The following is a 25,752-nucleotide window of genomic DNA, read 5'->3' as shown; positions in this document are numbered from 1 at the left end:
CCATTTTCATGTGACATTTGTAATAAAACATTTAACAGAAATAGCATTTTAGTTCGACACATGCAAATTCACACGGGAGAAAAACCATTTTTATGTGATATATGTGATAAACAATTTAACACAAATTGTAGTTTAGTTCAACATATGCGAATTCACACCGGAGAAAAACCGTTTTTATGTGATATATGTAATAGAAAATTTGTTAATAAAACTCATTTAATTGAACATAAACGAACTCATACAGGAGAAAAACCATTTTCATGTGACATTTGTGATAAAACATTTAACAGAAATTGGTGTTTAGATCAACACAAGCGAATTCATACCGGAGAAAAACCATTTTCATGTGACATATGTAATAAAAAATATGTGAATCGAACTCATTTAATCGAACATAAACGAACTCATACGGGAGAAAAGCCATTTTTATGTGAATTGTGTAACGCTACTTTTCATCGTAAAAGTATTTTAGTTAAACATAAAATGTCACATACTGGTGAAAAACCATTTTCATGCGATGTTTGTGAAAAAACATTTAATAGACATTGGAGTTTACTTGAACATAAACGGACTCATACTGGTGAAAAACCATATCTATGTGATATTTGTAGTAAATCATTTACCTATAAGAGCCGCTTGATTGGGCATAAAAAGACTCAACATGATAAAGAAAAATTTTCATGTGACATTTGTAATAAATCATTTCCTCTTAGTCAGCAGTTACTTGAACATAAACGAATACACTCCGAAGTTAAAGTATTTTCGTGTGATATTTGTAATAAATCATTTGCCAGACAAAATAATTTAGATGTACATAAACGATTACACAGCGGAGAAAAACCATTTTTATGTGATGTTTGTAGTAAATCATTTAATCAATTACGTCATTTACTTAATCATAAAAGGACTCACGCCGGAGAAAAAACATTTTCACATAAAAAATCAAGTGAACAAGAGAAAGAGGATTCGATGCCAGTTATTTACGGGAATATTAAACTTGGAAAACAATTAAATACAGAAGCGATTGCTAAAAATGAGGACTATTTACATTCCGATAAATCGCTTTACACCGAAGAAAAAGCATTTTCACGAAATAAATCTGATGAACACGAGAAAAAGGAACATTTATTGCCCGTTTTTCACGAAAATATTAAGCTTGAAAAACAATTAAATTCGGAAGTCATTATTAAAGATGAAGATTGCGTTAAAATACAAGAAGTACAAATTAAAAATGAAATATTGGAAGAAAGCAACAGCGATAGCATGGAAGAGATGCCAGATAACAAAAGTGATATTAGTTGGGAACCTGAACCAAATCATGAAAATGGGAACAGATTAAATACAGAAATATTATCAATTAAAGATGAAATATTAGACCCGAGTGTTTTAGAACCACAAATTCAAATTACCGATAAACCATTTGTATCTCCAAAAATAAAAAGAAAAGGTTCAATCAAACATAAACGGACTTGTACGGAAGAAAAATCATATTTATGTGATATTTGTAGTAAAGCATTTACAAGCCAAAGTCATTTTAATGAACATAGTAGGACTCATACGGGGGAGAAACCATATTTATGTGATATTTGTAGCAAGTCATTTACCCACGGGAGTAGTTTAGTTAAACATAAACGATCACACACGGGAGAAAAACCATTTTTATGTAATATTTGTAATAAAACATTTACGAGTCAAAGTCATTTAAATGAACATAAACGGATACACTCTGGAGAAAAACCATATTTATGCGATATTTGTAGCAAGTCATTTACTCACAAGAGTACTTTAGTAAAACATAAACGGACTCACAGTGGAGAAAAACCATTTTTATGTGATATTTGTAATAAAAAATTTAGTAGGCAACACGATTTAGCTCAACATAATCGGACTCATACTGGAGAAAAACCTTTTTCATGTGATACATGTAATAAAAAATTTTCTATTAGTAGGCAACTACTTGAACATAAACGCAGTCACACCGGAGAAAAACCGTTTTCGTGTGATATGTGTAATCATACTTTCAATAGAAAAAGTAGTTTAAATTCACATAAACGTCTCCATACTGGTGAAAAACCATTTTCATGTGAGACTTGTAGCAGAACATTTAATAAGAAAAGTAATTTAAATAAACATAAATTGATTCACAATGGCGTAAAACCATTTTCATGTGATATTTGTAGTAAATCATTTTCCGATAAAAGTAATTTAACTAAACATAAACGGGGTCACATTAAGACTGAGGTTTCACGAGCTCAATCGATTTTAACACACGTTTTTTCAACGGCACATTTGTTAGAATGACAGAGTGTTAAATAATGTTAGAAATAATAAACTCAACCATTACTCGCTCACTCGCTCGCTCTGCGCAGTGTGCTCAGTGTATTTGTGTGCACTGTTGTGCAAACTTAGAAAGCACCCTTATACAATAAGTGTGTATGAACCATGAAGGTTATAAAGAAGGAGAACGATGGCTATGTACTAAACCATTAGCGCACCTGTCCCTGAAAATTTGTAGAATTTGTAGTATAGTAGTATATTAGCGCACAACAGGCCGCATTTAATGATACAACTTAGCGATCCCAGTGCCTCACTTATTTTTTCAAAAGATTGGGGACAATATTTTCTATTGCGATCGTTCCCCTTCTTTATAACCTCCATGGTATGAACGATAACCTAAAGTGGAGGACATATATAGTGTTGTTAGTTTCTTAGTCATGAGATGACATTATTTTCTTATACAATTGTAATTAATTAATCAAATGTTCTGTTCAACTTGAGAATACAAAGTTATGTTGTAATTTATGTAATTACATGTGCTCATTAAATACAATATTAAATAAAGAACTTCTTTATTTCATTAAAATTCAAATTACCATATTAAATAGTATAGAAATAATGAGTATAGAAAAATATTCTAAGCAACTTTTTCTTATTTTTTTCGATATCTCTTACCATCTCTGACGCTAGGTAGTAAGTATCTTAAAAAGGAGATATTCTAATCCTGCAATGCATGATGGGAAATTTGATGGAGTCGAAGGAGGAGTGCTTTCGAGTGGTGGAGATTAATTTGAACCACTCTCATCCGTTTTTTGCTCGAGTACTTCGATTACTGTTGAATCGAGGTTTTCGTCTTCAGATGAGAGCGATTCATCTTCACTTTCCACTCTTATATTTGAGACAATCTCCAACGTCTTTTGAGTGGAACTCTCTCTTTTAGGGGACGAGAGGCCACTCGCGTCTTGAGATTTTTCTTCGGCGGCTTTCTTTTCAGTTTCCTTAGCATCCTTGTCGTAGATGCTAAGGATAGTTTGGCCGAAGCCATAATAGATCTCCTCTCGGTTTTTCTTAAGGGGAGCCACAGAGTTCTGATTAAGGATAATCAGTACCTGTCTTGAGCCTCCAACAGATTCCCCAACCTTAGCCACCCTCCAGTCTTCCGTGGGTAAAGTTGGGTTGCTCACTTGGATGAGCTCTAAAATTATAGACGGGTCGGCAGGCTCGGCTGGGATCCAGGCTCTCGACCTTGGTCTGTTCGGAATCAAATCCCTTGAAACAGCGTTCAGTCTACTACCTTCCCAAACTTCCCCCACCTTCCCTATAGCCGTCTTGTCAAGATGTACTGATCTTTGGTCTTCACAGGCCACAAGTTTTATGTGACCCTGGTACCAGCCAGCATCTTTACAACGTGGAGGAGCCCCCCGGGATCCGTTAGGACCTCCTTGTATACTCTTTAAAGAGCGATTTCAACCTTCTTCCAATTGGCCGGAGAGATGGTACGTCTATGAGGTAAAACACGTTTAAAAAAAAATACAATCGAATTGTTAACCTCCACCTTTTTTGTTTGAAATCGGTTAATAATTCATAGATCATAGATCTTTTCATACTTTTTCAGAATGTTTAAAAATTTGTTAGCCTTATTCATTCTACTTGAATTGTCTTTTGCTATATTTTACATTTTCCAAAAATCAATCGTTTTCCCGAACATTCAACAAAAGAGTTTTTCGAAATTTTCAACAAAGAATTAAGTCTGTTAAGAGTGTAGCCAAAATTTCGAGTTACTAGCCGAAAATTTTTCTAGGATATGGTAAGAATTCTAACCATGGACCTGCCTTAGCGCCCACTATTATTTCACTATTTTTACTAGGTTTCGTAAGGAACTTCGTTCCTAACCCACGACCACACTCTTTTTATTTTAATTTGTTCCCATTTCCTGCGATTTGAACATGTGTTGTTTTCGACATAAGAAGCTATTATTGACCAAAATGATGAATTTTTATGAAGATCGATTTGATTTTTTTTTTAAGAATTGTGTACTTTTCGACCTAGGTGTAGTTGAAAAGTTAATTTTCGAAATTTGAATTAGACAATGTAAATGCTAATTGGTTGAAAGTAAAATAATGGCGTTTGATCCACAATAATGTGATTGGTGGATACGAATCAGGTTTACGTTTCGATACTATCAAAGAGTATAGGATAGAGGAGGCCAGAAATATAATTGTGACATATCTGTCTGTGTCGATTAACTATTAAGTTTCACTAGTTTGCGCCTTTGCGGGGGCGACTATTAACTATTAAGTTAAAAAGCTTTACTAGATAGAGGCGCTGGGGGAAACTCGTATACTACCATTATACTACGATTTTACATTATCTCTTTTGGGCGACCCTTCTCTATCCTATATTCTTTGGGTACATGAGCACTATGTGTATACAGACGTGTGTGAAACTGTGAAAGGTTATTCATGTTGTCAAAAAATAGTAAAACCAGAATTGTTTTTCGCATTTTAATATATAACAAATATTAAAAAAATGGCAAATAATTTAATTGATGAAGTCGAAATTAAAAATGAAATTGTAGAAGCCGATACAATGCAAAATGAGCGAATTAAAAATGAAATTCAAGAAGACAGCAGCAGTGTTAAAATGGAAGAAATACTAGAAAACAGCAGCGATTTAAAAGATGAAGAAAATAATGAAAATGATACAATTAACAACGAAAATGTTAAACTTGAAAGTGAATTAAGTGGTGACACTGAAGATCAACAAACATTCCCATGTAATGTTTGTGACAAAACATTTTCCAGGCATTGGGGCTTAATTCAACATAAACGACTTCACCCTGGAGAAAAGCCATATTTTTGTGATGTGTGTAACAAAACATTTAATAAGAAAAGTAATTTAGTGAAACATAAATGTACACATACTGAAGAAAATTCATTTTCATGTGATAAGTGTGACAAAACATTCAACAGAAAAAACAGTTTGATTAAACACAAAATGATACATTCTGGGAGTAAACCATTTTCATGTGACATTTGTAATAAAACATTTAACAGAAATTGGAGTTTAGTTCAACACAAGCGAAATCACACTGGAGAAAAATTATTTTCTTGTGACATATGTAATAAAAAATTTGTTACTAGTACTCATTTAATTGAACATAAACGGACTCATACGGGAGAAAAACCATTTTTATGTGAATTGTGTAATGCAACTTTTCATCGTAAAAGTATTTTAGTTAAACATAAAATGTCACATACTGGTGAAAAACCATTTTCATGCGATGTGTGTGAAAAAACATTTAATAGACATTGGAGTTTACTTGAACATAAACGGACTCATACTGGTGAAAAACCATATTTATGTGATATTTGTAGTAAATCATTTACTAATAAAAGCCATTTAGTTGGGCATAAAAAGACTCATACTAAAGAAAAATTATTTTCGTGTGACATTTGTAATAAATCATTTGCTAGACAAAATAATTTAGATGTACATAAACGATTACACAGCGGAGAAAAACCATTTTTATGTGATGTTTGTAGTAAATCATTTAATCAATTACATCATTTACTTAATCATAAAAGGACTCACGCCGGAGAAAAAACATTTTCTCATAACAAATCAAGTGAACAAGAGAAAGAGGATTCGTTGCCAGTTATTTACGGGAATATTAAACTTGAAAAACAATTAAATACAGAAGCGATTGCTAAAAATGAGGACCATTTACATCCCGATAAATCGCTTTACACCGAAGAAAAAGCATTTTCACGAAATAAATCTGATGAACACGAGAAAAAGGAACATTTATTGCCCGTTTTTCACGAAAATATTAAGCTTGAAAAACAATTAAATTCGGAAGTCATTATTAAAGATGAAGATTGCGTTAAACTTCCAGAATTGCAAATTAAAGATGAAATATTGGAAGAAAGCAACAGCGATAGCATGGAAGAGATACCAGATAACAAAAGTGATATTAGTTGGGAACCTGAACCAAATCATGAAAATGGGAGCAGATTAAATGCAGAAATATTATCAATTAAAGATGAAATATTAGATCCGAGTGTTTTAGAACCACAAATTCAAATTACCGATAAACCATTTATATCTCCAAAATTAAAAAGAAAAGGTTCAATCAAACATAAACGGACTTGTACGGGAGAAAAATCATATTTATGTGATATTTGTAGCAAAGGATTTGATAGCCGAAGTCATTTAAAAGAACATAGTAGGACTCATACGGGGGAGAAACCATATTTATGTGATATTTGTAGCAAGTCATTTACCCACGGGAGTAGTTTAGTTAAACATAAAAGATCACACACGGGAGAAAAACCATTTTTATGTAATATTTGTAATAAAACATTTACGAGTCAAAGTCATTTAAATGAACATAAACGGATACACTCTGGAGAAAAACCATATTTATGCGATATTTGTAGCAAGTCATTTACTCACAGGAGTACTTTAGTAAAACATAAACGGACTCACAGTGGAGAAAAACCATTTTTATGTGATATTTGTAATAAAAAATTTAGTAGGCAACACGATTTAGCTCAACATAATCGGACTCATACTGGAGAAAAACTTTTTTCATGTGATACATGTAATAAAAAATTTTCTATTAGTAGGCAACTACTTGAACATAAACGCAGTCACGCCGGAGAAAAACCGTTTTCGTGTGATATGTGTAATCATACTTTCAATAGAAAAAGTAGTTTAAATTCACATAAACGTCTCCATACTGGTGAAAAACCATTTTCATGTGAGACTTGTAGCAGAACATTTAATAAGAAAAGTAATTTAAATAAACATAAATTGATTCACAATGGCGTAAAACCATTTTCATGTGATATTTGTAGTAAATCATTTTCCGATAAAAGTAATTTAACTAAACATAAACGGGGTCACATTAAGACTGAGGTTTCACGAGCTCAATCGATTTTAACACACGTTTTTTCAACGGCACATTTGTTAGAATGACAGAGTGTTAAATAATGTTAGAAATAATAAACTCAACCATTACTCGCTCACTCGCTCGCTCTGCGCAGTGTGCTCAGTGTATTTGTGTGCACTGTTGTGCAAACTTAGAAAGCACCCTTATACAATAAGTGTGTATGAACCATGGAGGCTATAAAGAAGGAGAACGACCGCAATAGAAAATATTGTCCCCAAAATATGGACAAAATAAGTGAGTCGCTGGGATCGCTAAGTTGTCTCATTAAATGTGGGCTGTTGAGCGCTAATATACTACTTCTTGATGACAGCGCGGCTGGTGGCTGAAAAATGAACTATAAATTCTACAAATTTTCAGGGACAGGTGCGCTAATGCTTTAGTACATACCGATCGTTCTCCTTCTTTATAACCTCCATGGTATGAACGATAACCTAAAGTGGAGGACATATATAGTGTTGTTAGTATCTTAGTCATGAGATGACATATTATTTTCTTATACAATTGTGATTAATTAATCAAATGTTCTGTTCAACTTGAGAATACAAAGTTATGTTGTAATTTCGAGAACTAAAAACAAGATTCTGGTCCTCTTGGTTATATCTTTAGCAAGAATGTGAAGCCGTAAGGAAATGAATTTCTCCAAAACTTTTTCACGTATTTTGTGCCATTCAGGAAAGATAAGTGAGTGTTTAACAGTTTCCTGAATACTTCTTGTTAAAAGCTCATGAACATTCTGCAGATGCAATTATGATTTTCCATAGCTACTGAGAACTTCTTCTGCTTTTTTCAGAAGTTGGTATACTGCTTCACTAGGATGTCTTAAGTCGCCACGATTTATTGCATCTGTACAAATTCAAGCATCAGCTTGAATTTCATAAAGATACTGTGGAATTAATTGCTCTTTCACACACTTCGCAATCAGAGGGCGAAACAACAGAAAGTTAGGGTTCATGGATTTTTTTACGTGCCATATCCTAGAAAATATACGTTTATCAATCTAATGTTAATTTTTTTAGTCGCTAATTAATTATTAAAAAATATATTTATTACTATGGGAGTTGGTATAGAAGTACTTTAGTTGACAGCATATATATTCTATGGTTGACAGTCAGTTAGTATGCTGGACACACTCGTGGTGGCGCAACCGCATGAATTATTAAAATGCCTTCCCTTTATATATTACCTTAATGTGACCCAGCACCGTGTTTAGGCCGTTTTTATTGTGTTTATTAACTATTATTTTTACTACTATTATTATAATTCTATTAATTTTAAATCGTGTTTATTTGTAATTATTATTGACTTGTTAACGAACTAAAATGGTTAGACATTGCTTTTAACTTACACCAAACTAGTAAATAATAATTTTAAATATGTTAATAATAAAATGTATGCTATTTTGTTCCAATATTGTAATAAATTATTATTTTATTAATACTTGTTATTTTATTTAAAAGCCTCACTTTTTTTCTTAAAAGACAAATAAGTACAAAAAAATTAAAAAAAATGATAAACTGAATAGAAAAAAAAACTTTTAACAAAAAGAAAACCGGCTTCAAAAGAAAAATTTTTCCAAAACAAATTCATATGCACTAAAAAGAAAAAAAATGACGATGATATAATGTAGTTAAAATTATTGTTATTTTTGGAATCGGTATCAGCCAAGGAAACAACTCTGACAGAACAGTTTGCTACATTAGCTTGGCTGACACCAACTCCAAAAATAACAATAATTATTTTAACTACATTATATTATCGTTATGTTTTTACTTTTTAGTGCATATTAATTTGTTTTTTAGAATGTTTTCTTTTGAAGTCGGTTTTTCTTTTTGTTTTAGTTTTTAAAAGTTTTTTATTTTGTGGTTTTTAGTAAATCTGAAGTACAGTAACGTATTTGTCACTAAAAAAAGAATCATCGAAATCGATTGGCGTGATATTGAGTTATTTGTTCTCTTGTCGTGCATACTTAATGCAAAATTTAAAAAGACTTATGGTTTTCTCATGGATGTCGTTGTCAGAACTGGACCAAAATGAAATGGGACCACACGAGAAGTACCAGCTTTCAAATAGATAATGAATCATCAAAATCGGTTCACCCAGTCGAAAGCTATGAGGTAGGTTAGGTTAGGTTAGAGTGGCTGTCTTGGGGTGGGACACACTTAGACCACAGGGTCCGTTGTGATATCGTAAATGGGTTGGCCCTTCCCCGGCCACTACTCCCTGAACCATTTGGAGGTGTTCAAGAACAGCAGGAGGGCTTTGACGTCGACTGACTTTAGGTCGGAGAGGTCGTCAAAAAGAGGCTGGCTCAAGTAAGTCTATCTCCTCATGACAAGAGCTGGGCAGTACAGAGAAGATGAGACATTGTCTCCTCCTCGTCACCACTGTGACAGCTCCTGCAGTAGTCGTGATACACTGCCAGGCCTAAGCGTTTTGCTTGCCTTCCGCCCAGCCAGTGTCCTGTGATAGCCGCAACAACTTTGCGAACGGAGGCCCTTGGAAGTGATATGAGAACTTAATTTCCTATATTCCAAATTCCAAAGAGTGATATGAGAAGTTAATTTTCGAAATTTGAATTAGACACTGTAAATGCTAATTGGTTGAAAGTAAAATAATGGCGTTTGATCCACAATAATGTGATTGGTGGATAAGAATCAGGTTTACGTTTCGATACTATCAAAGAGTATAGGATAGAGGAGGCCAGAAATATAATTGTGACATATCTGAAGTCTGTGTCGATTAACTATTAAGTTAAAAAGCTTTACTAGATAGAGGCGCTGGGGGAAACTCGTATACTACCATTATACTACGATTTTACATTATCTCTTTTGGGCGACCCTTCTCTATCCTATATTCTTTGGGTACATGAGCACTATGTGTATACAGACGTGTGTGAAACTGTGAAAGGTTATTCATGTTGTCAAAAAATAGTAAAACCAGAATTGTTTTTCGCATTTTAATATATAACAAATATTAAAAAAATGGCAAATAATTTAATTGATGAAGTCGAAATTAAAAATGAAATTGTAGAAGCCGATACAATGCAAAATGAGCGAATTAAAAATGAAATTCAAGAAGACAGCAGCAGTGTTAAAATGGAAGAAATACTAGAAAACAGCAGCGATTTAAAAGATGAAGAAAATAATGAAAATGATACAATTAACAACGAAAATGTTAAACTTGAAAGTGAATTAAGTGGTGACACTGAAGATCAACAAACATTCCCATGTAATGTTTGTGACAAAACATTTTCCAGGCATTGGGGCTTAATTCAACATAAACGACTTCACCCTGGAGAAAAGCCATATTTTTGTGATGTGTGTAACAAAACATTTAATAAGAAAAGTAATTTAGTGAAACATAAATGTACACATACTGAAGAAAATTCATTTTCATGTGATAAGTGTGACAAAACATTCAACAGAAAAAACAGTTTGATTAAACACAAAATGATACATTCTGGGAGTAAACCATTTTCATGTGACATTTGTAATAAAACATTTAACAGACATTGGAGTTTAGTTCAACACAAGCGAAATCACACTGGAGAAAAATTATTTTCTTGTGACATATGTAATAAAAAATTTGTTACTAGTACTCATTTAATTGAACATAAACGGACTCATACGGGAGAAAAACCATTTTTATGTGAATTGTGTAATGCAACTTTTCATCGTAAAAGTATTTTAGTTAAACATAAAATGTCACATACTGGTGAAAAACCATTTTCATGTAATGAATGTCAAAAAACATTTACTAGGCATTGGAGTTTACTTGAACATAAACGGATACATACTGGTGAGAAACCATATTTATGTGATATTTGTAGTAAATCCTTTACTAATAAAAGCCATTTAGTTGGGCATAAAAAGACTCATACTAAAGAAAAATTATTTTCGTGTGACATTTGTAAGAAAAAATTTAATAGGCATAGTAGTTTAATTAGACATGAAGAAGTTCATACTGGAGTTAAACCATTTTCGTGTGACATTTGTAACAAATCATTTACCAGACAAAGTAGTTTAGATGAACATAAACGGATACATAGTGGAGGAAAGCCGTTTTTATGTGATGTTTGTAGTAAAACATTCAATCAATTAGGCCATTTAGTGGATCATAAAAGGACTCACACCGGAGAAAAACCATTTTCATGTGATATGTGTGATAAAACATTTAATAGAAAAAGTAGTTTAATTAAACATAAATCGCTTCACACCGGAGGAAAAACATTTTCACATAATAAATCAAGTGAACAAGAGAAAGAGGATTCCTTGCCAGTTATTTACGGGAATATTAAAGTTGAAAAACAATTAAATACAGAAGCGATTGCTAAAATAGAAGAAAGTGTACCAGAAGTCATCATTAAAGACGAAGATTGTGTTAAACTTCAAGAAGCACAAATTAAAGATGAAATATTGGAAGAAAGCAACAGCGATAGCATGGAAGAGATACCAGATAACAAAAGTGATATTAGTTGGGAACCTGAACCAAATCATGAAAATGGGAACAAATTAAATACAGAAATATTATCAATTAAAGATGAAATATTAGATCCGAGTGTTTTAGAACCACAAATTCAAATTACCGATAAACCATTTGTATCTCCAAAATTAAAAAGAAAAGGTTCAATCAAACATAAACGGACTTGTACGGAAGAAAAATCATTTTTATGTGATATTTGTAGTAAAGCATTTACGAGCCGAAGTCATTTAAATGAACATAGCAGGACTCATACGGGGGAGAAACCATATTTATGTGATATTTGTAGCAAATCATTTACCCACGGGAGTAGTTTAGTTAAACATAAAAGATCGCACACGGGGGAGAGACCATTTTTATGTGATATGTGTAATAAAACATTTAATTGTAAAAGTAGTTTGGTTCAACATAAACGGATCCATACTGGAGAAAAACCGTATTTATGTGATATTTGTTGTAAATCTTTTAACCATCAAAGTCATTTAGTTGAACATAAAAGGACTCATAGCGGAGAAAAACCATTTTTATGTGATGTTTGTAGTAAATCATTTACCCACGGGAGCACTTTAACTAAACATAAACTGATTCACAGTGTAAATAAACCATTTTCCTGTGATACTTGTAATAAAACATTTTGTCTTAGTAGGCAATTAGTTGAACATAAACGGAGTCACACTGGCGAAAAACCATTTTCTTGTGATATCTGTAATCAAACGTTCAATAGACAAAATAGTTTAAATTCACACAAACGTCTCCATACTGGTGAAAAACCATTTTCATGTGAGACTTGTAGCAGAACATTTAATAAGAAAAGTAATTTAAATAAACATAAATTGATTCACAGCGGTATAAAACCATTTTCATGTGACATTTGTAGTAAATCATTTTCAGATAAAAGTAATTTAAGTAAACATAAACGGGGTCACATTAAAACTGAGGTCACACGAGCTCAATCGATTTTAACACACGTTTTTTCAACAGCACGTTTGTTAGACATGCATAATGAATAAAACCAATTAATAAATTGATTTTCATCTTCATTTCTTAAATTAAAAAATTAATTTTAATTCTTAATTTGTAATGAAGAAAATATAATTAATTATTTACAAAAAGTTAATAGTCTCACATAGACTTGCTGTGTCTTAAAAACTCAATATTGATAATTGATACGCATGCGTAATTTAATAAATATGGCTAACTTTAGGTTGCAAATTTAAAAATAATACAAAGTGTTAAATCGATTTGAAAAGTGCCTTGGAATCAGACAACGACCAAAAAATTACAATTACTCAATTACTAAAAATATATTAATACAGGAATTAAAAATATCAATTTGTTAATTGGTAATTTCATTATTCCAACTATAAATTAATAAAGTTATTTGCAATTTGTATTCTTCAAGATACGAATAAATGGAGTAATTAATGATTTTTGCTGGATGAATCAATTAAAAAGTAACTATATTTTCATTATCCAATTATAAATTACTCGGAGTTATTTTTATTATCATTACTCAAATTAAATTATCAGATTACTCCGTAAATTTGTAGTATTTTTCCCAAATTAATTACAAATATTTTTTATATAAAAAATTAATTACAAATTAATGAAATAAAGGACTTTATAAACTTATCAGTTGTTTCTAGTTTTATTTATTTCTCCTATTTATATTTATGATTTTGCTCCAGTGGCTTGGCTGTCATAAGGCTTTTGCTATGGTGCAGTGCATCAGGGCTTCGAAGATCAGGAGACTGTTTAAGCATTGAAGAGAAAGGGGAAGTCAGCTCCCAAAGATAGGAAACCCCGAGGCTGCTCAGAAGAATTTTTTTTTGACTAGTTTACTTTCAACACATGTACCAAGCGTCATTGACAAGCAGGTTTTACCACAGCCGTATATCTCTAAACAATGACGTCACTATAGTGAGTAAGAGGAAGATATCCACTATAGTGACGTCATTGTTCGATATCACCATAGAAATACATATAAAATACATGTAAAACTTTGTTTTTCTAAAAGGAGATGGGCAACAATCTTTGAATGCTTAACTTCTTCGTGTTTAATCAATTTTAATTTCACTTTCAAATTTATTCATGGTATCAAGTACAATTTTACATTTTTAAATATCCGTAAGTAATATGGCAAATTCGACATCAGATAACTATCGTATTATAAAATGAATTATCAATAATTATAAATACCGGGGTCGATTCGGATAATCGAAAATTCGGATAATCGGACATAAACTGGTAATAAAGAAAAACGAACTGCCTTACATAGAATAAACTTTATTAAGTTGAAAATAACAAACGTTCCAACGTCGCAAAACATGTAGTGTCTTGCCTTCAACCATAACAATTTAAATATATCTGGACTCCAACTTGTTACAACAAAACAAAACAAAAATTACATACATACTTGGTTTTAATTTTTTATATGGCGCTGATTCGGATAATTGGCTAATTCGGTTAATCGGCGTTCTACTGTACAACAATTTATTTAAGTAGGAATTAATTGGTACGCCCTCGTAAAAGTCATATCCAAAGGAATCCTCTGGTAATTTTTCAAAAAAATTCCTTTGATTTCTATCTTCTACAGACATACATACTAAAAAAACTATTAGCAAACAATTTCTGATAACAATTTAAAAAACAAAACATAAAAATTCTAAGAAACTTAACGACTCTGATAAAACAAAGTAATGCATCTTAGATGTATTGGCCCTTTAATGAGCAAACCGATAGCTTTCTGATTAAGCAAATTATTGTACTTTTCGATTAATTTTTTAACGACTTATAGTTCGAGCTAAAAAAAATTAATTAATAATAACAATAATAATAAATCATAATCAATTCGAAAATTTAATTGGTGCTTGTAGCCCTTGAGCTCGTGTAAGTAAAACTGCCATTATAAGGATTTCGAAATTTCGCATATGAATCAATACTATTTAACGAAAAGTTTTGAGCTGTCACACCGAGATATTTCGAAAGTAGAACTCAATACGAACGAATTAAAAAAAAAAAAGAAAGTAAGTCCGCGATAAGGGTAAAATTTTATTGGCTATTTATACATTAAAAGTCCTTTCTGCCACGATAAGAGCTATCACACCAAATTTTCCTGAAATTAGATTAAATTTGAAATAAAATGGTCTCTTACAAATTTATTTCCATGAAAGTGCAAAATACTTGTAATTATTAAAAATATTTCTGCCAGGTGAAACCCTGGAACACTTAGTCGATATTGTACCTACCGTTAAATAGTATTGATTCACATGCGAAATTTCGAAATCCATGTAAGTGGAGTTTTACTGTCACGGGCTCCCCCGCTTAATACCCTTTTGAATGGTATTGAAACTTCTAAACATCAATATAAAATTTTTTTATCGATTTTCAGATTTAAAACAATAGTTTTCTATCAGAAAGGTAAGGTCTTATTATTATCGCAAAAATGATATAAAAACCCTTGTTTTAAAATATCCCTACAACAATTTGTCGAAAAATGGCAAGAATACTTAAGTTTAATTTTATTTTATTGTTAAGTGCAACGCTGGGGATCATTGTTGATTTGGGTGAAGCTGCAAATCAAAATGTTGGAAATAATCGACGTACGGGTAAATTTTTTGGTAGTGGTGTTACAGAAGTAACAAAATTAGTTGTGGATAATCTAATTGTTACAACATTGGTACCATCATCTTGTGTGGCGTACGAACCAACATTACGGCCATGTCGACGTTTTCGATTTCTAAATTACGGACCTTTATTTACAACAACGGTCCAAAACAATCAAAATCAGTAAGTATATGCTACTTTTTTTTATCAAAATTGATTTATATATTTTTGGGTCAAAATTATCTTACATAATGAGTTTCATCAAATTTCAAAACTAATTTTGTCGCGCAAAGTATACAATTTAGAATTTTTCCAAAATAAAGAATATTTTTGAATTTTTGATCAATTTAAAACAAAAAAAGTACTCGTGTAATTTTTTCTCTAGACGCTTCAAACAATAGTTTAATTTTTTATAAGAAACATTTTTACACTGACACTTTTGTTCTATCTCTAATGGTTTACAAGATGGGCCCTACAAATCCAGGATCAAATGGACTTTTGAACTTTTTTTGTAACCTTTATCACTTCTTACGACCTCAACACAATATAAATAAATTTCAGCTCGATATCTTTTTTCGTTTACGAGTTATTGTGTTGATAAACAGACAAATGGAAATTGGCTGATTAAACTTAATATACTTTGATATATTTCATATATAAGGTACAAAAACTAAATAAAATCAATTTTAAAAGCAATTTTTTAGGAAAAGGGCCCCCATGAGATGAAAGGGGAAAAAAGAAATAGCAGAAAAATAAATTTTTAGGTAAACGATTTCCACCAGTATAGATCCGGACTCCAGTGTCTGCGAAGCCACAAAATTTAATTCTAAAAAAAAATTTTGTCTTTTTTTCTTCTATATTGGTATTCTCCGTAAATCGACTTGCCTCCCTATTTGCCATCGGCCCGCCCGATAACTGGCGATAATAATCCGTAAGAATAAAAACAGGAAGAGAAAAGAGGGGATAATTAGAGAATTTATGGTGTTTTGAAATTTGGTCTTAACGGGTTCCAGTACCTTAGTTTGAGGGATGCTAAGACCTTAATGCATTCCTTTCTAGATCCACACAATTCTGGGACTTATAGCAAATTTTCTAATTTTCAGGTCACAAACTTCACCAAATACAACAGCAATTTCAAATCGTCGTCAATCATTAGCTGAATCAACACCACCATTAATAGCCTCAATTTCACAAGCAAAAAACAATTCAATCAATTCAAAACCATCAGCGTCATCGTCAAACTTCTACTGGGGTGATTATTTAAATTTCCTTCGTGGCGGCGTAACCACCAAAACCAAGACAGCAACCCGAATTATCACCGAAACATACTACGATCCTACCCGAGTCATTACATTCTCAATAAAACATTGTCTACCAACAAAAATGCCATTTAATTTACCAAAATGTCCAATAACAGAACAATCTGGTGTTGTGGAGATCAAAAATGAGAGCCCCGTATCACTTCCTCCAGAGACACCCGGTGAACAAGAAATAAATGGTAATGGAATTGAACCAACTCTTACATGGTCATTACCTACAATTGTTACAACCAGTATACCTTCGACATCTTCGTCAGTAGCCCCCTCAACACCTGTGGTTGAACAAGAACCACAACGAATTGATAATAATAGTGGTGGAACATTTATTAAGCCATCCGAAATTATTTACTAATTTGTTTTGTTAGAGAGCTGGTGGTCGAAATTTTTATATGATTTTGTTTTTATATTAATAAACTAATTCTCAAAAAACGGCGTTATATTACAGCAACTTTATCATCTTCTCTTCTTCTCTTTATCATCTCTCATCTTCTTTTCTTTTATTTTTAATCTGAGAAGCTCTAATTGTACTTTGCATGAGGGAGGGGTACCCAATTTGGTCAACTTTAGATGCGAAAATCTTTCGTAATTCTCACCTGATGAAAAAAATTGCAACACATCTTTTTTTCTATTCAATAATCAACCAATATTCAAGTGTACCTATTCTTAGCCAATCGAACCCTACAAAAAGTGATATTTGTTTCCTAAAAAATGATATTTGTAACCCCAAAAAATGATATTAGCTTCATTCGTTGAGACACAGAATGAACTCGTATTTTAGTAAATTTTGTTCCAGGTATAAAAATTTTATTTTAAAGGTATCTTTAAAATGAGTTGGGTACGATTATAGAAATGTTCTGATTTTCATAATCTGGTAATTTTAATAAAGATTTAGCATAAAAGGAAAGAAGCTATTGATTTTAATTTTACTTTAATTTTAATAAAATTTTATTTTTTTGTCAAAATATTTGTTTTATTTATGTGGCCTTTTTTTTGGAAAGAGAATGATTAAGTCTTTAAGGCAAAGAGAAAAAAAAAGGGATGGTATTTATTTTTATGTAATCATAAATCATTTTTTTAAATTAGATTTATCAGATGTTTTAAGAGGCATGCAAGTATAATAATCTAAAATTATTGTAAACTCATCAAGAGTATTAATATAAAATTTACGGAAGAGGTGAACAAATCTTTGAGCAATAAATTCCAAAACCAGAAAGTTTTCAAATGAGCTATGTTAAGGTTCTAAATTCGATGATTTTGAACCCGCGAACCAAAAAAAGGAGTATTATAAGTTTGACCACTATGTGTGTCTATCTGTGGCATCACAGCGCCTAGACGGATGAACAGATTAGGATTTTTTTGTTTCGTTCGAAAGATAATTTAATGGAGAGTGTTCTTAGCAAATATTTCAAGTGCGAGTTTGGGGCTCCGTACCCGAAAAATTTGTCGGGAGTTTTTCAAATTTTTAAATATCAAATCTTCGCAGAGATACAGCTGTATTTTTTAACTTCCCAGTATAAAAAGTTATTGTGATGGGTCCGATTTTCGAAATCGAAATTTTCAAAATTACTACAGTATTTTTATTCCAGAAGTGTCAATTTTGCTTGGAAAGCGAATATTTGAATCTAAAACGCTCGTACGGGAAACTCTTTAATTTTATGGCTCATTTTCAAGAAAAATAAAACATTTGGAAGACCCTTTTAAACTTCATATAGAATTTAAGGATAACATTTCTCATCCTTTCAACCCTCAGCACAAATCGGTAGGGGGTTTGAAAAATTTTTAAACAATAGATTCCAAAAATAGAAAGTACAAATTTTTCAAATAAGCTATTCATGTTCCAAAATCGATGATTTTTCACAGGGAGTCATACAGATATGTGTTTTTAAAATTTTATCAGCTTTGATGAGTATAGTTACACTATCAAAGAAATTGAATAGGGTCTATGATGCTACCAAAAAACCTTGAATGCTACTCAAACTTACAATAAAATCTTTCCTAAGACCATGCTCCGGGAGCGGAGGCAGTTGACCAGACCTGCCCTCCCCCCGTTAGTAAGTCGATGGGCATATCTATAAATGACTATTTCGTGAAATAACAGGTAATTTTTTTTAAATAACCACATCACAATGGAATCCAAATGGTCGTGTTAAAAGAAGACACCCACCCATATTCAAACTAAACAAGGACACAACTAAAACAGGTATCCGCAAACAAAGATTTAAAAAAAACCGTTGAACATTTTAAAAGTGTTATTTAAATAAATTTAAAGTTCCTATATTTCAAAATATTTACCAGAAATACGATATAAAACGACAAAAATGAAATTATCCGACTGTGATGTTTTAAATATAATTAAAAATGGTACATTTATAAAATACGAAGTTCTAAATAAGTGCAATCAAACAAAATACATAGTAAAATTATTTACATATCGAAATTCATCGAAAAAATATAAAGAATTAATACAAAGTGATTTAAAAAAATTAACACAATTTAATGATTCATCAAACATTTTAAAAATATTCGATTATGAAAAAGATTCAGAATTAAAAGTATTTTATACATTTTTTGAATATTATCCAACGATTAATTTACAACAATTAATATTTAATGCCTACAAGGTAAATAATCAATTTTGTGAGCAATTTATATGGAATTTAACTTATCAAATATGTCATGTGATTAAAACAACACAAAAATTAAAATTAAATGAAATTAAAATACATTTAAGTAAAGAAAATATTTATTTTGATGCAAATACGAACCTGAAAATTGATTTATTCGATTTGAATTGTAATAATTCAAATAAAACAATTTTAATTGAATTATCTGAATTACTGTACGAATTACTTACACTCAAACCATTTCGAAATTCGAATCAATACGAACATTTACGAGTGATATCAATGGATTTTTATCGATTTTGTTTATTCTTGAATGAAAGTACCTCAACTATTGAATCAATACTGATACATCCAATTTTTTTAACAAATTCCCCAGGGATATTTAAATCGTCGATTTCAATTTATAAAAAAAGTTTCATTGAAAGTGAATATGAGAAAAAATTAAAAATATTGGAGGAAAAAGAAAAATCATTGGCGGAAAAAGAACGACAGTTAATGGAGAATGCACGAAAAATAGCAGAGAAAGAAAAATTAGCTGAAGAAAATTTAACAAAAGCTGAATGTTATTTAAAACAAGCGAAAATTCCGTATGAAGATTTAGATTCAACGTTACCGATTGGATCATGTGATACTACTATTATTCCAACATCGAAAAAAATCGATGTGGAAACATTTAAAAAACCGAAAGCATTTCGTCGATCACAATCCGAGCGTCGAACATCAAAAAAACGAATTATTGATGATAAAAAATCAATGGAATTATTGGATAAAAAATTAAAGGCCTTACAAGTACAAAATATGAATATTATACAAGAATCGAGAAATTCTATGGAGAATTTAGTTAGTGAAAATATGAAAAATGAAATTGTTGATTATAAATTACGAAAAGCGAATAGTGATATTACTGATGATCGAAAAATATTACCAACAAGACCGTTTTCTTGGACGAACGAATCGAAGAAACAAGCTTTTGAATTATTACGGATTATGAATGATAAAGAAAATATTAATGCAAAATTTAAATTACCTGCTGTGAATTCTTTGAAAAGTTCACAGGATTTTCAGACAACATATTTTTAAAGTTTTCTATTCTGTGTGATAAATTGTTCTATATTAATAGTCTAGTCAACAAGTTCAAATTGGCGAAATTAGAGATAATAACTAGCTCGATCCGTGCGGAATTCCAGCTAAACGTGTAAATCTGTACCCGTTGGCTAAAAACAACAAACAAATTTCGTAGAAAAGTGGTGAAAAAAAATCAAAAGTTCTTAAATTAATATTATGAGAACATGAATTAAAAATAGTAATAATATGTCTAAAGTATTAGGAGAGCATCTGTAAAAACTAACATGTTTGCCTTATAAACTTATTTAAATTTATAATATTATTTCGTTCAAATTATTTATTGTGTTTTTTCCTAAGCGGTAAAATGAAAAATGAGGAGTTGAATTATGGAATTTGATAAAGGAATAAGGGTAGGACAGGAAAAAACTTGCTGGAGTATATATAAGATTTCCCAACGATAATAATTTTTTTTAAGTGTTTATAGAATACATCATAATTTTTTCAAAATTTTAAATTAATATTTAATAACTTAAAAAAATTATTTAGTGTGACGTACTCATTTATGACGATATTACAACAATCTAAAAATGACGCAAAAAGATCTAATGACAGACTTCCGAGAGTAGGAGTTTTTTTATTGGAAATTACCTTCCCTTTAAGAATCTTTTTCATAAATTTTATAAATATTAATAGTTTATGAAATATTGGCGAAAAACTAAATAACTTTTTTTTTCATCTTTAATTGTTTATAACTTTTGCAATTTTTGAAGACATCATTCCGAATTCAACGAGCTATGGCACGTATTTTTAAAACCATTATCTCTATATTTCACCAATTTTTACTTGTTGACTAGAAAATAAGCTTCTGATAAACGTTCCGATTTGCCTGCGTCAGTCACAGTAAAAATGACAATTATTCTACGTGGCTAATTCGTTTTCTGTTTGCTAGAGGCTTTTTTACCTTTGTTATTTTAAAATATAATAAATATATATATTTTTCAAATGAAAATTAATGCGTTTTTCTGTTTTAGTTTTTAGTAAAAATTTAGTTTTTCTTAAATATAGAAGCAATAGACTGTTTATTCTAGGGACTTGGGAAATTATTTTAGGGCGTGTCGAAAACAACAGATGTAGAATTTGAAACTAATGAAATCATGAAAATAGAAAAAAAAACTATTGAATGTTATATTTTGAAATTATTTTAAGCATTTTTTTGTACTGTGACATTTTTTTCCAAAAACTCGCCGTTTTTACAAGTGTTCAAAAACAAATTTCGTTATTTTGATGAAAATTTGATATTGACAAAATTAACGATTATTAAAACAATTGGGATTTTATATTTTGGACATTTCAAAACAAGTTTTGTCTTGTTACTTTTCTCACCTAAACCTGTCCGTTTTCGAGAAGCAGGTGTTTTCTAAAAAGGATCATTTTTTAGGCTAACATTTTGTTATCAACAAATTTGGCAATTATCGAGTTTTTTTAAAATTATCGATTGGTCAACTACAAAACGAGATATTTAGATGTATAGATAAAAATGCCCACTCTGTATAAAACAGCACGGTTTAGAAAAGATCGTTTAAGGGAAAAAAATGGTTAGAATCAAAATATAATATTCAATAGTTTTATTTTCTATTTTCATGATTTTTCAGCACGATTGGTTATTACGAACTTGCTAACGAGGGTATATTTAAGGACCACACATTATGACCAAATTAATTTTTACTACACCCTCGGTAATTTTAAATTCTGAGCTCAAACGCCTTATTTCCCCAACTAAGGTAAATTTTTCCCTTATTAAAACTTACAAAGTCGTAGATTTCTCTTCTCAAGAAGACTTGGAAATTGTGTTATTCACGCAAAACTTTCAGAAACGTCTTCGTTCCTTCAAGGTAAAAATTATAAAAAATCAAGGGTCAATTTATTTTTTATTTTAGTTTAAACGAAAACAATTTTATTAAAAAATTAACTTCGAATTCATGTTCTATAAATTTTTTAACTAGAAATAAATTAAATTACTTAAGTTATGGCCATGTTGGTTGCTGACCTTCTTTAACATTACCACCATATAGCTTGCTTTTATCCCGGAACATGACCATCCGTTCAGTTTCTTTAGCATCCAAAAACCATCCAATTGCGAAGCCCAATAATGGTAATGTTGCAAATTTAAAAAATCTGGGTGTTAAACCAAATACAGCAGCCATTTTTTAAAAATAATTTAATCGTGTAATTCTTCAGAATCAATTAATGATGATTGTAATTGTTTCTTTTTTTGTAATTGTTCAGCTTTCCAATGTTTTGTGTGCAAATAATCTGCAAGAATTGAGGTGACTGTAAATGTTGGGAAAATAATCACTACACGATAATAACGCCAAAATGCATATGCACTTTTTAATTTACGACCAACATCCATTTAGAGCTGAAATTGAGATTAATAATTTCGAATTTAGATTTTTATTTGTTATTTAATTAAAAATTTGTGTGCAATGAATTCTGGCCTGACTATTGTTGTGAGGTTAGAAACTTTTTAAATCAAATTAAAAGAGTAATTATTTTTAATATAATTTTATCGAAATAAAATTTGCTTACCTATTGGAGTTTAAAATAGGATTATTTCCCTAATTAAAGGACACAATTAATAATTTGTTGGATTATGTAACTTAAGTTTATTCTTTTGAATCAATTAAATGTCATTCTTTATACGTGAAATTAGAAATTTTATTTTAGTTTCATACAGTAAGGCCATCTATGATTATTTCATAAAATTTAACATTTCAAATTTTTAAAGAAACACAGATTTTTAAATATAATAAATACAGCACCCAAGGAATTAATATTTAGGCCCGCTGATTCAAAATTTAGAATGCGAAATTTCAAAAGTAACAGCAATAATTGTTTATCAAGTTTTTATAAACAAATGCAATTTTTCTAAAATCCAAAACTCGGAAACCCTCGGTTTTTATCCCTTTGGCATCCTTCCGAAATTGCTTAAAATTATTTCACCTATAGAAAGTTACATAATTAGCGAGTATCATAGACAAAATATTACTTTCAAAAAAATTAGAGTTCCGTACCAAAAAATTAAAATCCTTAAAATTGTGAACAAAAGGGAGGATAAGTAAGGTCAAGAAAAGTGAGGGCTATAACATGATTGTCTTTGTTTTTAAAGTTGAAATTGCCCAGCAAAGCAGGCGAGTATCTGCTAGTATTTCATATACAGGGCGGGTTATTTTAATCCGTTTTGTAATTAACCAATCAAAAAATAACTTAAACAAAAGTTGCAGAGTTTGATGGGCGACATCAGATTGGTTCTTTTCTAGTTCTTCGGGTTTCATTAATAACCAATTTAGATTATAAACGGTAAAAGATAGGTTACCACTTTAAATCAGAAAGTGGTAATTCTCATAAAAGAACATTTAAAAACTAACAAAGTGTTTATGACTTTGATCTACAATATTATCGATAAACTTTAAGCGTTTTTTCTTTAGATTGCATGCAATAATATATTTTTAAGTCGCATTTCCTCCCAAAGCTAACGATAATCGAAAAAAATGTTTAAAATAAAAATTGTTAATTTTTTTATGAGGATCAATTACTTTAAAGTGTTATTCTATCTTTACCGTTTAGGATCTAAATAGGCTATTAAAGAAACCCAAATAACAAGGTCCAATTGGATGTCAGAATATAATGTCCCCTATCAAATTCTACAGGTTTTGTTTTTGATTAATGAACTACAAAACAAGGTATTTAGGTGTATAGATTAAAATGGCCCACTCTGTATACATGGTATAAAGATAAAAAATAAAAGAAAAGGCACTTATTTATTATTTTTAATAATAATGAAATATCTAGTTACCTAAACTCGATTTTTAAATAATTAATTATTTACAGATTAAAATTGGTAATTTTTGTAAAAAAAAAAATATTTAGTGTACCTAGACTATAATATTACGACCAATCTTAAATGAAAATCCGATCAACCTTAAAGTGAAAAGGTCAACATGAAATTATTAACTGTCTACTTATAGAAAGGTAATAATTATTTACTACCTAGTAATATAGACAAATAAGGATTGGTTAACTTTATAGCTTGTGTGCATCAATTTCAACCTACAACAATATCACTTAATGCCATAAAGTCATTGCAATTCAATTTTAATTTTTAAAATTTTTAAAAGAAGGCGTTAAATGTTATTTAAAATGTGTTCTGTCTTTACATAGTATATAGATAGGGTGCTTCAAAATTGCACGGCACTATTTTGAATACATGTGTTTTCAAGCTCAAAATAAGCAAAAAAAGTTATTCGGGTTCATTGAACCTGCCATTTATTCCTTGTCGAATTGACGTCATAGATCACGTGTGTGGTGAAGCAAAAAAAAAAATCGTTTTAAATTATTTCCAATATTGTGACTTTTTTACAATTTTTTTATACTGTTTTTATTGTTAAAAACAGCGTAATTTTCGAGTTACTATTTCAACAATCCCTATATACCCTGGACTATATCCACGATTCTATTGAAAGCACAATTGTTAGAATCAGAATGATTTGTTTAGAAATAGCCCATAATATTGAAAACACATTAGGATGCATTAGTTAATAACTCCATCCATACCTGCAGTAAAGTAATAGTTAGATAAATTCCAGAATTTTGTAAGAGACGTGATTTAGATATGAACAAAATGGTCAATTTAAGTTTTGTTCTCCTTTCACTTCAAATATGTAACTTAAGTAATTATTTATTATCTATACATTACAATATAATAATTGTACAAATTCATTTTTTTACAAACAAGTTTTAAGAATTTTGTTATCCTAGATTTTAATCAAAATTGTTTTGTAAATAATGTATAAAAATGTAAATGGTTAACTATCAACAAGAATGTTTGCTTTTTTAATTGTTTTATTCTAATTACATTCATTGATTTTAACATTCTTTTATGATCAGGTAATTTTTAACTTTTATCTTTAGCATTTAAAATTTTCTGCATTGTCGTTGTGTTGTTAATTTTAACCCGTCAGCACTCGTGCTATGAGCATTTTGTTCACGCTCGATTTTACACATCAATAACTTTTATTTTTCAAATAGTATGTTATTCGTTGTGTGCGTAGTCATGGTAGGGGCAATAAAATCGATGCCAGTGCTTCCAGTGAAAAATTTTGGCGATAAAGGACGCTGTTATGACTAATTTGCAGTTCTTTACATGTTAATGTTATAGAAAATGTCAAATTTATATTATTGAAAAGTACTAATTATTTAAACTTAATGCATTAAAAATTGTGAAAATAAGAAATCAAATTGCACAAATATTATTTTTCAAATATAAATTGTCATATTTATTTATTTAAATTTGTGGGACAATAATATTAAATTTTCAATGTAAGTCATAAATGCAATCCATACAATTATATATGCATCCATACAA

At 30.4% G+C, this 25,752-nt stretch overlaps 5 protein-coding genes across 6 annotated transcripts; 4 read left to right on the top strand and 1 right to left on the bottom strand.

The window, feature by feature from the left end:
- Positions 1–255: 255 nt before the first annotated feature.
- On the top strand, positions 256–2,539 carry LOC123294692 (zinc finger protein 436-like). The gene has a single exon (XM_044875812.1). The coding sequence runs from the start codon at positions 484–486 to the stop codon at positions 2,299–2,301; it is 1,818 nt and encodes a 605-aa protein (XP_044731747.1). The 5' UTR covers positions 256–483; the 3' UTR covers positions 2,302–2,539.
- A 2,172-nt stretch (positions 2,540–4,711) lies between these two features.
- LOC123294690 (zinc finger protein 436-like) lies at positions 4,712–7,453 on the top strand. Its single transcript, XM_044875810.1, has one exon. It carries the CDS (start codon positions 4,807–4,809, stop codon positions 7,258–7,260), a length of 2,454 nt encoding a protein of 817 aa, XP_044731745.1. The 5' UTR covers positions 4,712–4,806; the 3' UTR covers positions 7,261–7,453.
- Positions 7,454–10,120: 2,667 nt separating this feature from the next.
- On the top strand, positions 10,121–12,723 carry LOC123296323 (zinc finger protein 2-like). Its single transcript, XM_044877783.1, has one exon. The coding sequence runs from the start codon at positions 10,216–10,218 to the stop codon at positions 12,721–12,723; it is 2,508 nt and encodes an 835-aa protein (XP_044733718.1). The 5' UTR covers positions 10,121–10,215.
- A 2,486-nt stretch (positions 12,724–15,209) lies between these two features.
- On the top strand, positions 15,210–17,007 carry LOC123296322. The gene is made up of 2 exons (XM_044877782.1): positions 15,210–15,502; positions 16,423–17,007. Exons 1-2 carry the CDS (start codon positions 15,210–15,212, stop codon positions 16,988–16,990), a joined length of 861 nt encoding a protein of 286 aa, XP_044733717.1. The 3' UTR covers positions 16,991–17,007.
- A 5,272-nt stretch (positions 17,008–22,279) lies between these two features.
- LOC123294697 lies at positions 22,280–23,052 on the bottom strand. 2 transcript variants are annotated; one of them, XM_044875818.1, is made up of 2 exons: positions 22,917–23,052; positions 22,280–22,640 (listed from the first exon to the last, which is right to left on the bottom strand). In XM_044875818.1, the coding sequence occupies exon 2, from the start codon at positions 22,529–22,531 to the stop codon at positions 22,352–22,354; it is 180 nt and encodes a 59-aa protein (XP_044731753.1). In that variant the 5' UTR covers positions 22,532–22,640; positions 22,917–23,052; the 3' UTR covers positions 22,280–22,351. The 2 variants fall into 2 exon arrangements, with proteins under 2 accessions (XP_044731753.1, XP_044731752.1); XM_044875817.1 differs by having other exon boundaries at positions 22,397–22,746; positions 22,917–23,045.
- Between the last annotated feature and the right edge of the window lie 2,700 nt (positions 23,053–25,752).

This window comes from Chrysoperla carnea, chromosome 3 (genome assembly GCF_905475395.1).
Source record: "Chrysoperla carnea chromosome 3, inChrCarn1.1, whole genome shotgun sequence".
Classification (NCBI taxonomy): Eukaryota; Metazoa; Arthropoda; class Insecta; order Neuroptera; family Chrysopidae; genus Chrysoperla; species Chrysoperla carnea.
The sequence above is the reverse complement of the archived record's forward strand: the minus strand, read 5'-3'. Positions and strand labels throughout refer to the sequence as shown.